Source organism: Schistocerca piceifrons, chromosome 1 (assembly GCF_021461385.2).
Source record: "Schistocerca piceifrons isolate TAMUIC-IGC-003096 chromosome 1, iqSchPice1.1, whole genome shotgun sequence".
Taxonomy (NCBI): Eukaryota; Metazoa; Arthropoda; class Insecta; order Orthoptera; family Acrididae; genus Schistocerca; species Schistocerca piceifrons.
Genome location: NC_060138.1, coordinates 20,103,026 through 20,116,311, shown reverse-complemented (window position 1 = coordinate 20,116,311; position 13,286 = coordinate 20,103,026). Strand labels below are relative to the sequence as shown.

At 39.5% G+C, this 13,286-nt stretch overlaps 1 protein-coding gene across 2 annotated transcripts in view; it reads left to right on the top strand.

Annotated features, from left to right (window-relative positions):
• Nucleotides 1–13,033, top strand: part of LOC124785009 (putative FERM domain-containing protein FRMD8P1) — a 343,120-nt gene extending 330,087 nt beyond the window's left edge. For both annotated transcript variants that reach the window (XM_047254145.1, XM_047254144.1), the window contains 3 exons: nt 10,635–10,736; nt 10,950–11,063; nt 12,561–13,033. In XM_047254145.1, the coding sequence (XP_047110101.1) occupies nt 10,635–10,736; nt 10,950–10,993 (146 nt within the window). In that variant the 3' untranslated portion in view covers nt 10,994–11,063; nt 12,561–13,033. The remainder of the gene's footprint in view (nt 1–10,634; nt 10,737–10,949; nt 11,064–12,560) is intronic.
• The last annotated feature ends 253 nt before the right edge of the window (nt 13,034–13,286 follow it).

The window sequence follows — 13,286 nt, the reverse complement described above, 5'->3', positions numbered from 1 at the left end:
TCACCTGTTGAAAACAAATTATAAGATGAACATCAACAAGTAAAGCAAAGGCAAAGGAGTGTAGTCAAATTAAATTGGGCTATATTTAGAGGACTAAATTAGAAATGAGACTTTAAAAATAGGAGATGATTTTATTATATGAGCAGAAGAATAATTCATGCTCGTGGTCGAGCGGTAGCGTTCTCGTTTCCCGGGTTCAGGGATTTTCTCTGCCTCGTGATGACTGGGTGTTGTGTGATGTCCTTAGGTTAGTTAGGTTTAAGTAGTTCTAAGTTCTAGGGGACTGATGACGATAGATGTTAAGTCCCATAGTGCTCAGAGCCAGTAATTCATGACGGTTGAATGGGGAGAATATAAAATGTAGACTGACAACAGGAAGTTAAGTATTTGTGAAAATTAGGAAATCAGTACTGAAGGTATTTGTCTGGAGCAGTGTCATACAGAAGTGAAACATGGATGATAAGCAGTTGATAAGAGAGTAGGATAGACGAAACAACAATATGGCTAGTACTTTTCCACGAGTCACTTGCTGTCAAAGCTGAAGTGAGCAGAGGCAAAGAGACAAGAGTGATGACCCTGTGTGCGCCCACCCACCCATTCAGCCCCCCCCCCCCCCCCCCCCACACACACACACTAGGAATTTTGCCTTTTGAAGTTAAGTGCTGGTCAAACTATCCCAGTTTTATTTTGATACTGTCCTTTTACTTGTAGCTTTGTCTGTGTATGCAATACGTCACGTATATTGCACGCGCGTGTACACACACACACACTCACACATCTGAGTCTCTGCTGTTCTACAGCGTTCATATCCAGAGAATGTGTTAAATTTATCTGTGGTATTCAGCCACGTGCCATGATATTTGCTCCAGAAACTCATCAGTGAAAATGTTGGCCCATCATAGTGATCATTCTCACGACCTGGTTGACACATCAAATGGTACAAATAACACAAATTGCACTTTGTACTTTTAAAGCATTCTGATTCAGTAAACTATGGGAAAGGAATACTAACAGTTTGCATTAATACATTTTTACATATCACCCTCATCTCATCCCCATCCCAATGGGTACCAGGGGTATCTTACTCTCACACTTTTTTTATACGAAAAGTGTCATGTGTATACCAAATTATGCTGAAATTGTTTCATAAAAATAATCAGAAAAAATTTAGATCTCTATCCTAATCTAATTTTCTCCTCCTACTTTTCTCACTGCACATCCACTCCATTTTATACCTGCACATTACCCATCTCCATAATTCACCTATATCTTCTACTCCTTACCCCTCTATCTGTCCATATTCTCCTCACCCCATTTCTCTATCAATGTCTTATGTCACTCCATTTTCGGTTTTCACCCCCACATAGCTTCTTTTCATAGAGTCAGTGTTATGTACAACAAGTTTGATTGAAATGGATCCAAAGGCTTAGGAGGAGATGTGAAACATAGATACATATATACATACATTTAAATATATATAAAAACAAAGATGAGGTGACTTACCGAACAAAAGCACTGGCAGGTCGATAGACACACAAACAAACACAAACATACACACAAAATTCAAGCTTTCGCAACAAACTGTTGCCTCATCAGGAAAGAGGGAAGGAGAGGGGAAGACGAAAGGAAGTGGGTTTTAAGGGAGAGGGTAAGGAGTCATTCCAATCCCGGGAGCGGAAAGACTTACCTTAGGGGGAAAAAAGGACAGGTATACACTCGCACACACACACATATATCCATCCACACATATACAGACACAAGCAGACATAAGGAATATGTCTTAAAGCAGGATATGTCTGCTTGTGTCTGTATGTGTGGATGAATATGTGCGTGTGTGCGAGCGTATACCTGTCCTTTTTTCCCCCTAAGGTAAGTCTTTCCGCTCCCGGGATTGGAATGACTCCTTACCCTCTCCCTTAAAACCCACTTCCTTTCGTCTTCCCCTCTCCTTCCCTCTTTCCTGATGAGGCAACAGTTTGTTGCGAAAGCTTGAATTTTGTGTGTATGTTTGTGTTTGTTTGTGTGTCTATCGACCTGCCAGCGCTTTTGTTCAGTAAGTCACCTCATCTTTGTTTTTATATATAATTTTTCCCACGTGGAATGTTTCCTTCCATTATATTGATACATTTAAATATATGTAGATATAAGGTATCACAAAAATGAAAATTAATACTAAAATTCTAATGTGTACTTGACATCACAAAAAGTGGCAGCAGAAAATCATGGCCCATATCAAAGCCTGGTACATCACTAACATGTATGTAATGCCGATACCATTCAGCTGGATTCCTCTGAAAACATGTTGAAGAGAAATTATTACTTGACATATTATGCAAAATTGTCCTTTCTGTACTCTAGACCTATTACAGCAAGAAATAAAACTTTTCTGCAAATAAAATATGCTGTTATTAACTGAAGATACACCACAACACTCCTAAAAGAGAAGTATTTGCTTATCATCACTGTCACTGAATGGTGAACCAGTAAATTTTTTTATGTAAATGGGCAGACTCAATTCCATATTAAGTTGCAACAGGATTCTTTATTCTTTTTCTTCTTTGTCATAAGAGACACATGCTATATGGAAGACTCCTCTATTCTGATAATGTGCACTTAATTTTCCATTGTAGTTGTGACAGTTTATAGGATCCAAATCAGTGAGAGTCACTTGTGGTGGCAAGTTTGATAAAACTAGCAGCAATAGTTGCTGTTAGTCCACAAATTTGAGATGGCTCAGACTTCTGCAAAAATTTTGATAATTTTCTTCGTAATATGATTCAGCTATCTTGGGACCAGACTTCACTTTCACTTGTAATTGGCTTATCTGCTATCTCTGTTCTTCAGAGAATTCCTCTTGTTTTCTGTTGCTTGTATGTTCCCTCTGTCTATCATTGGTTTCTCAATATTACTTCTGTAAGCGGTCCTGTCTTGTGTAGTGTCCTTTGTACTGCCAGACTTGGTTTAGGTCTTCTCTGATTTTGTCTACTTGTCTGGTATATACATGGTTTTGATGGAGGTTCTCATAGTACGTCAGTATCCTCTTTGTCAGTCTGCTCGAGTGCACATGTTTTATGAGGGAAGATCAGAAAGTAATAAACAATAATTTTATTACCAAAAAGTTTAATAGGTAACAAAACATAAAAAATCACGAATGTACTATCATCTTTTATCTACAGGGTGTCCCAAAAAGAACAACCTGATTTTAAATAGAATTATTTATTTGGAAGAAGGGCTTAACACCAACAAATAGCATACTAAATTACTCAGAAAAGACAGAAGTTTATAAAAATCCATCATAAATGTTCAATATATCCTCCATTGGCTGCAAGGACGACATCTAGCCGATAGTCGAATTCACCCCAAACTGAGCATAAGGTGTCTTCTGTCACTGAAACTACAGCAGCTGATATTCTGATTTTTGGTTCATCAATGTCACGAGGTAAGGGAGGAACATAAACGCATTGTTTAACATATCCCCACAGAAAGAAATCACATGGTGTTAAGTCACGGGACCTAGGAGGCCAAGAGTGTAAAGCCTGGTCTCGCGGTCCTGTATGCCCCATCCAACATTGGCATTGAGGAAACTGTGCATGTTGTTGTGCCAGTGTGGTGGTGCTCCATCTTGCTGATAGATGAAATTGTCAGAGTCAAGTTGTGGGAATAACCAGTTCCGTAACATTGCAAGATATGATTGTCCTGTTCTCCCTCAAAAAAGTAGGATCCATAAACCTTGCTTTGCGAAACAGCACAAAAAACATTCACCTTTGGAGAATCACATTCATGTTCAATTGTTTCACGAGGATTTTCGAGCCCCAATATACACATATTATGATGGTGAACCTTACCACTAATATGGAAAGCTGCCTCATCACTGAATATCAACCATGACATAAAAGTGTGATCTTTCATGTCCTCTAGAACAGCATTGCTAAAGTCCACTTGCTTCACTTTGTCAGTATCTCAAAGGGCTTGTACCAGTTGTAATTGGTATGGTTTGAGGGCTAAACGACGCCGTAACACACGCCACACTGTCATGCACAGTAATGCAAGCTCTCAGCTAGCACGACACATAGACTTGTGGGGACTCCACTCAAATGCTCATCGGATTTGTTTCACTGTTTGATCAGTAATGCATGGTCGGCCAGAACTTTTGCCTTTACAGAGGCACCCTGTTTCTTCAAACTGTTTATACTACTGTCGAATGTTCTTTGGTGATGGTGGTTTAGCACGAAATCAAATATGAAATGCTCTCTGAACTGCGATCACTGATTGAGTACGACTAAATTCAATAACACAATACGCGTTCTGTTGCGCGGATGCCATATTGCGCGAGACTGGCTGCGAGCTCCAGGTCAGTGCTCGTAGCAACATCTTAACAGATTTTTTCTGAAACCCTAGACCATGCCAGTTACATCTAGTGCTGTTTCAGTTACCTAATGACATTTGTCTCAATATTATTACAAGTTAAAATCGAGTCATTCTTTTTGGGACACCATGCACTTTTCTACACAGTCCTCAACATTCTCAACACATTTCTTCCCTTGTGGTACCAATTTCAATATATTCTGCTTGTAGAAGTCCATTTTGTGGAGTATAGCCATCTGCTGACTACTGATTTCACTTCCACATCTGTTGTAAAGCGTTGGACGCCCAGGAATTTCTTCGTGGTACCAACAGATGAAATTTATGCTGGTGCAAGATCTGAATTGTATGGTGGATGCTGGAGCACCTCACACTCAAATTTGGCAGTTTTCTCACTAACAGGGGCAACAACATGGGGGTGAGCATTGTCATGAAGAAGTCTGACCTGTCAGCATTAATATTGTGGTGTTTCTCGTGAAGGGCATGACACAACTTAACCAAAGTTTTAATGCGGGCTGCAGCATTCACAGTGGTCCCGTGTTCAGCAAAGTCCACCAATAACACACCATGCATATCCCAGAACACTGTCACAAGCACTTCCGTAGCAGACTGAGTCATTTTGAATTTTTTTCATACTTGGGAACCAGCATCTTTCCACTCCATAGAGACCTGCTTGGTTTTGGACATGTAGTGGTACACCCATGATTTGACACCAGTGTCGAATCCTTTCAGAAAGTCATTTTCTTCTATGGCAAAATGTGTTAAGTGATCTAAGCTTGTCATCATTTGCTGGCCTCGTAGTTTTCTATCAGATTCTTAGGCATCCAGCAGCGACTAACTTTATGAAATTTCAACTTGTCATTGGACAATATCATACACCACTCCATGGGAAATGCTGAACTGCTGCGATAAGGTTTTCAGTTGCAGTTGCTGGTCATCTAAAATTGCTGCCTCAGTGGCTTTGACATTCTGTGGGGTTGCAACTGTTACTGCCCGCCCGGAGCATGGCACATGAATAAGGTTTACACAGCCCTCGTGGAAGGATGTGGACAAGCTGAAGACATGGCTGTGGTCCAACTGTCATCCCCCTACATATCATGCATGTACCCATGAATTTGCTTGGTTTATGGTTTTTGGGCCACAAATATCAACCTACACTTACACCATGTTTGTTTTGTAGTTCAGGCTTCTCTCACTAGAGCTGCACATAAAAGCAAAATACCCTCTTTATCACAGACTTCAAACTATATCCTCAAGAAATTTCGACAGTCCAGCTGCAATACCAGGGGAGAAACAAATTATTGTGCATTTCCAATGCTCTCTCGTACATGGCTGTAGAACTTCATGCTTTGTTTCTTTATGATATCATTCAGGGGGTCAATGTGTTGATACACTGCATTCTGACATCCACCATGCTTCTTCATGTGTGTGCTGGGTAAGGTCTACTGTGCCGTCTTTATGAGATTTCTGTGGAGGCCCCACCAGCTGTTTGCCTGTTTTTCTGCTAACCCAGGCATGTGTCAAAATGTACATTGGTTCTCTTGGATCTTGATACGTGTTTGAATTTCAGTGGATTCTTCTTAATGAGGATGATATGTAGGTCAAGTCCTCATTTGACTGACACATTATGAATGTGTCTGTAATGCATAGCAGAGATGATTACACAGTCAATCTGGAATTCACCTAGAAGATCATTAAGACCCTTCCAGCCCGCCCGGTTGGCTGTGCAGTCTAACGCACGGCTTTCCAGGTGGGAAGGAGCGCCGGACCCCGGCACGAATCTGCCTGGCAAATTTGTGTCGAGGTCCGGTGAGCCGGCCAGTCTGTGGATGGTTTTTAGGCGGTTTTCCATCTGCCTCGGCAAATGCGGGCTGGTTCCCCTTATTCCGCCTCAGCTACACTATGTCGGCGATTGCTGTGCAAACAAGTTCTCCATGTACGCGTACACCATCATTACTCTACCACGCAAACATAGGGGTTACACTTCTCTGGTGTGAGATGTTCCCTGGGTGGTGGGGGGCGGTGGGGGGGGGGGGGGAGGGGGAGGGGGAGGGGGGTCCACCAGGGGCCGAACCGCACAATAACCCTGGGTTCGGTGTGGGCGGCGGAGGGATGAAGTGGACTGCGGCAGTCGTCGTGGGGTTGCGGACCACTGCGGCTGCGGCGAGGACAGCTGTCATTTCTAGGTCCTCGGTTAACATAATATAACATAACATAACACCCTTCCATATACATCTATTCTGTAATGGCTTATGAAATGAGTGAATGTGATCGTCAGATGATAATTTATGCAGAAGTCTGCTAGTCTCACACCATTCTTACTGGTGATAAGGTGCACTGGAACATTGCCTGTGGTATTTTGTTTGTATTGTTCATGTCCAAGCTTAACGTTGAAGCCTTCCCAAATTTTTATGTGACTTTTGCCTAGTGTACGTTCCAACAAAGTCCAGTAGTCATCTACTTCTTCTGAATACTCACTAATGTCTCTGTTAAGAAGTGCATGCACATTGATTAATGTGTTTCATTTTGTATTCATCGCAGTACATCCAAGTCTGACAGTAACCACACTTAATGGTTACTGATTCTGTTGTATTCCATTGCTCCGTGCTCATAGACTGAACAAAATTTCTTCATGTATTATGTATGATGGAGAAGCCAATATAAAACAAAATTCAACAGGATTTCAAATTGTCATGAGTGATACTCTAAATATCCTGATTTGCATCAATATTATGCTACTTGTGGTCTTGCGGTATCGGTCTCGCTTCCCACGCATGGGGTCCCGGGTTTGATTTCCGGTGAGGTCAAGGATTTTCCGTGCCTCAAGATGACTGGGTGTTGTTGTGTCATCTTTATCATCATCATTCATTGTCATTACAGTTGGAGGAAGGCAATGGCAAACCACCTCCGCTAGGACCTTGCCTAGTACGGTGGTGCGAGTCTCCCGCATCATCCCCTATGCTCCTTGAATTGTGGGACCTTATCATCATATGCTACTCACCATATAGCAGAGATGCTGAGTCACAGATAGGCACAACAAAAAGAGTGTCACACAAGAAGCTTTTGGCCAACAAGGCCTTTGTCAAAAATTGACAAAACACACACACACACACACACACACACACACACACACACACACACACGCACGCACGCACACTCTTACACACCCAGACACACTATTGACTGCAGCTTGATTGTATTGTTTTTCAAGTGAAGATTGACATCATTTAAAAGCAGTATATGTCCCATGGCTGTACCTGTGCTTTCAAGCCCTTTGAAATCACCAGATAAACAAGTTATTTTGCCCTCAGGTACGTACAATGCTCCAAACAATTCTTTCACACTGATCACTGCAAGAATCTAACAATAATACAGCTATTTCCCTCTCACTGGAAAAGAAAAAAAAATCTTTCAGATGATGTTCGACCTGGTCAGATGTTTGTTTACCAGATTTTGATGCTGTTGCAAGCACATTTGGGGCCTCAAAAAGAAATTTTTGAATTCTCGATGCAAACTCATCATTACTTTCTTTTACAACTATGGAAAGTCAGGTGCAGCTATGGAACTTATATGTTGGAAGAACTTTGTGAGAAGATTTTCAAATCTAGTTCTGTCGAATGATTATGATTTCACTCTCCACTTGGGAAACAATGCAACGAAACTGCAGTCACTAGTACATGATAAATTCTCTCCACCAAGGCTTACCGATATACTGAAGTATGCCTAATAGAAATCAGGCTATTTAGAGGATCACCTGTGACAATTTGAAATCCTGCAGAATTTTGTTTCATATTGTATACTTTGTCATGTATATTAAGTGAAGAAATGTTGTTCAGTTTATGTGTGTGGTGTAAACAATTTATGTTTTGACCATTTCCTTATAGATTATCATTATTGTAATAATTTTCTACCATAATAATGAGTTATTTGCTATTTTAAATTAACAAGTTACATGTGTGTGAAATGGTAAACAAAAAAGAAGATAGACATAAATTATAAAACAACAATTTAAAACATAAAAGAAATATAAGTAATTAGAATAGTAATTAATGTTAAGATATTTTATTTAGCTGTGTTGAAAATATTCCAACAGCATATTGCGTAAGGCTTATTTTCCGAAAGGGTGTTTCAGAAGAAAGCTTTATTACTCAGGGATGTATGTGGCTCAAAAGCTTCTCTAATAGATGTTGTAACACAAATTCTCATTTTTCAAAATTAGTTCATGGTGCAAGGGCATTTTGCAAAATTTCAAATTATTACAGAAGTTGATTATATAGTTTTCAAGTACATTAATTACACATCAACTTTTATATGAAAAAATTTTTTATGTGTCATTATTTTTAAGATATCCCTCTGAACCTAAAATGCCAAATTACCTTTTGGGATGAGGTTTATCCCTTGAAAGTGAAATTGGGCACAAACGGAAAAGTATGTGTTGCTCTATTTTGCCCCTCTACACACCCTTCAAGTTTCATCAAGATCATTTATTGACACTTGGGAATGTTCCCTTGTGAGTCGCTGGCTAAAGTGTAATGGTCAGCAGTAGAGTAAGCAGTGAGCTGCACCACTAGGTGAACAGACGCTGGTCGCTAGCCACTGAGTCTCTTGGATTTAGGTGTGCGTAGCCCTCATTTGGTCACAGAAAGCAGGGGCACCTCCTTCCGCATTTCCACCAGAAATAATAATAACAATAATAAAAAAATTAATTGTGTCACAATTTGGCAGAAGGACAAAGACTGTCAAAAGCTGATTATTTAGTCTACAAAGAGCAGCAGCATGGATGCTGATGTTTTCTTACAATTATATTATTGAATTATGGCAACAGAAGGCACTTTAACAGACCAATTGCAGAACACTCAAAAGTAAGAGATTTCAGGTCACTAGACCTTAGTTAAAAGAAAAAGAAAAGAGGTCATAAAACCACTCGAGGCCCTCAGATCTTCTGCACCATGCTTTTTGAATAAAATGCACTTTGGCTGATGCACATTTATTCTACCTAATAACCATAGAAAAATCATTGATTATATTCATGAAAACGTGTTTATGGGTTACTGGATAATGGCAGGAGACTGCCTGAATGATAATGCAAAACAGTGTGCATTGTGATTATCTATAAGTACATATTGTATTGTTCTTACCTATATTATTATATAAGTCCATAATTATTATTAAAGTAAAGTTAATCTTCAGTTGTATGAACAACTTTATCCACACAAAAAATGAAAAAAGTAAGTGTAAGAATTTGAACCTGTGATGTCCCAATTATTACGTAATCACTCTAATTGCTGAGCCAACTGACCATTCGAAACAGATAAAGTACTGAAACATAACAACTGTTTCTCAAAAGCGTTATCACCACATGAAGTGACAAGATTGAGCTGCATTGACCGAAACGGTGTCTGTCGAATACCTGAACCACTTCCTTTTGACTCCAGCCACTTTGTTGATGAGCCCTGCGTGATTGCAGACAGGCTATTTGTGACTATGTCATTGATTACTGATCTTGTGGAGGAAGGATATTTTATGGCAATGGAGGCTGGGACACAAAGACCACGTAACTGTCACCAGTCTTTGTGAGTCAGCCAAGCTGCCACGGTGTTACTGAGCACAGCATGCAACAGTGGATGAATCGATACAGCTATACTGGAGAATTCAGGGGTGTGAATCCTTTGTTTAATCAGGGTGAAACATGAAATTAACAAGACAAAGTAGCACAACAAAACAAAAAACAAACATTGCCGGAGGTGGGCTTCAATTCGTATCCTCTTGTTGAGCAGTCTCTTATTGGTCTGTTGTCTATGTCTCTGAATTATGATGTCACCATGAGTGCTGTGATATTCAGGCACTTCTCACTGTTCTACTCTTGATTCCATTTTATGACTGTAAGTGCCTTTTCCTTGTCTGAAATACTAGGAACAACATTGAGCAAATTTTTTGTGTGCATTTTTAGGTGGTTCATTCTGTTAATAAGGCATAATTCTGTTAGTTACACACACTGTTATCGGCGACCATTACTTTTATCAGCAGTGTTGTACAGTGTGTAATGGTACTGACTCGTGCATAATGCGACAGGAAATTTGAATTTCAGGTACTGTCACTTCTTGTACTGTCAAATGTACATACCTGCTGAGTAATGCCTGCTCTGAGTAATCTTCTTCTCCTCTATCACTTTTACATTCCATAAAAAATATTTAATCATTGTAAAATTGTGTGTTTTGATATTACTGATGTAAATACAGCAGTATTGCTTTTACTGTTTCAATTTTTAACAGATACACAGGTTCCATTAACTACAGTGAATCGGCGAGAACTTCCTCAGTCGTGTTTGAGCAACAAATTGAGCAAGCTAACTCTTGCAACATTTGACGAAGATGGTAATTATTAATTTACCATGAAAACTCATTGAAAATATTATTTTAAAAACTTATCAGTTTAGTTCTTTGGATTGTTCAGTCTCACAACTGAAACTTCAAATCTTAGTCAGTAGATGTTACTATATTGCTTAAAACTGAAGTGCAGAAGATGTATGGACTTCATTTCAATCAAAGCTTGTATTCAATTAATTTTTTTTATTTCACATTTTGCAGGACGCTGTATTGGTCAGATGGGCTCTTGGTCATTCAGTTATTAGACTCCCAGTATTTACAGGCACCCTTTTCTTCTCAAATATGTGGTGTAGCTGAATAATCGTCCTGTGTAAAGTAAGTATCTTGCATGAAATCAAATCATTAACTATATTTTGATTGTGTTATGAGAAGTAAATTTTTAAAAGCCATTTTTTAATTACATTTCATTCTGTTCCATCTGCAGTTTTATTCACAACAATATTTTCATACTGCATAATGTGATGTGTGATGGTAGAGGGGGGGGGGGGGCATTCATTTCACGTATATGAGTAACAAATTTATATTATGGTCATACTGTCCAGTTTATTGTCAATTAAGTTGAAAGTCAAATTCATATAGCAACTGAGGATTTATTTAGTAAAATGGAAAACTTGATTTTTGTAATTGTAGTGTCTGGTATCTGTTTCTGCTGCAATGTTTGCCTTTAAATATAAGTGTGTTGAGATTCCAGTTTGTTGTCTTCTCTTTGCTCTGAATGGCTGCAACTGTAGCAGAATTCTCTTTGGACTTCATGCCTGATACAGTGTTGCTATGCTGGAATCGAGAAAACTTCAGAAATATTCAGCTTTATATTAATGAATAAAAATCTTTTCTTCTGTAACAAATATTATATATTATCTTCCAAATTCAATATCTTCATCCAGTTCCATACTTATCAACACAAGGAACATCGCATAAGTATGTGTGCCGATCCCTGGCATTACAAGAAGAATGGCATTGTAGATATTTCCAGTGACTTTGTCTGTTCGTGATCCGCATCGTGAAAGTGTGTGCTTCTACTAGGTGGTATACCGTACTACTCGAAACCCATGATGTTGACTCGAGGAGAAAACGGAAAGCCCGCACAGGGACTGCAACGCACAGTAATGCTGCAGTTCCTGCCATGAAGACTTGTGGAGTCCATCTGTATATACATCACATGCAAAAACAGCAGACAAATTGTCCAAACAGCTTCCAATTTTTTAACCACTAAATTATTATACAGTTTAAGTATTAATCAGTTAGGTTAATATAGGGCTGTGCATCACTCTACCATTGCGATACAGTGCATCACAGTGCTGAAGTCCTAATAAGAGGCATAACATGTGTTAATATTTTGAAGGCACATAGGGTAGTGACGTTTTGTTTGCGTAAAATTAGGATTTCATGAGGAAAAATAAAAATTAGGAGAAATGAAAAATTAGGAAAAATAAAAGATTTGATAAGTAACTTGTTTCCTCTCTCAAGAATGTTAGAAAGTTTGTGATCTGCTAAAAGGTAATTCCTGTAATTGCAGTTGTAGGTGTGTTGTGTGTGGTAGGTGTGTAGGTGTGTGTAGGTGTGTAGGTGTGTTGTGTGTGTTCATTTACACAGCCTGTACAGTGGGGCTCTGATTGTCTCCACAAAGAGAAAAATCATTGAGTTACAACACGCATATCTAGAATATTTTAGCACCGGACAGAAGACTCACCAGTCATTGTTAATACTGACAGAAAATGAATATTGCATGTGATTTAGTCACTTGTTAACTCAGTTTTTTTTGTATGATCTTGAAAGTATTTATCTTTATATATTGTATCTTATTTTTCTCAGATTACACGGGATCATATGTGCTACAGCTACTTCTGCTGGATACCGGGGCCACACGGGAATCCAGGCAGAAGATCAAATAACTGAGGAGGCTGCAGGGAAGATGACAAGACAATCCTGGGGGTCCGGCTTCTCGCTGCTGAGCTGAGACAGAGAGCCACACAGGAGCGACTGTGGCTGGCAGTGAGGGACAATAAATGAGATGATCACCCTGCCATGCTGTACCTCCTGTCAGTCACTCTGGCAGGATGAAGTCCATTCCGACCCTTTTCCCACATAGGACATCATCTTCTTAGTCTGTGGCATTTGTGGCATAGGAATCGGTGTACTCCTCATTTTCACTGTGATCACTTATGTAGGAACCTGCTTTCTATTCTGTACGATGATGAGACGAGTGTGATAAAATCCTTAAAATCTCATGTAGTGTGTACGTTTGAGGCTGAGCTTTTATGAAGAAAGTTTGCATTTTATGTTCAGCTGTGACTGTTTTGTCTTTAGTTATTTCGTGCATCTTCAGTGATTTGATACATATACACATACACACACATTTTAACTAACATATGCCACATAAAAAGCAGAAATTGTTTGTATGAGAGGGTATAGGGGAGAGGGTGGGCAGATAAGTAGGGCAAATGTATTGTGAGAAAGGTCCCTTGGAGGAAGGGGGGATGGAGGATTGCAGTCCGCCACATGGGCAGGCACTAAACATATGCTGAAAAATTGTTCTTG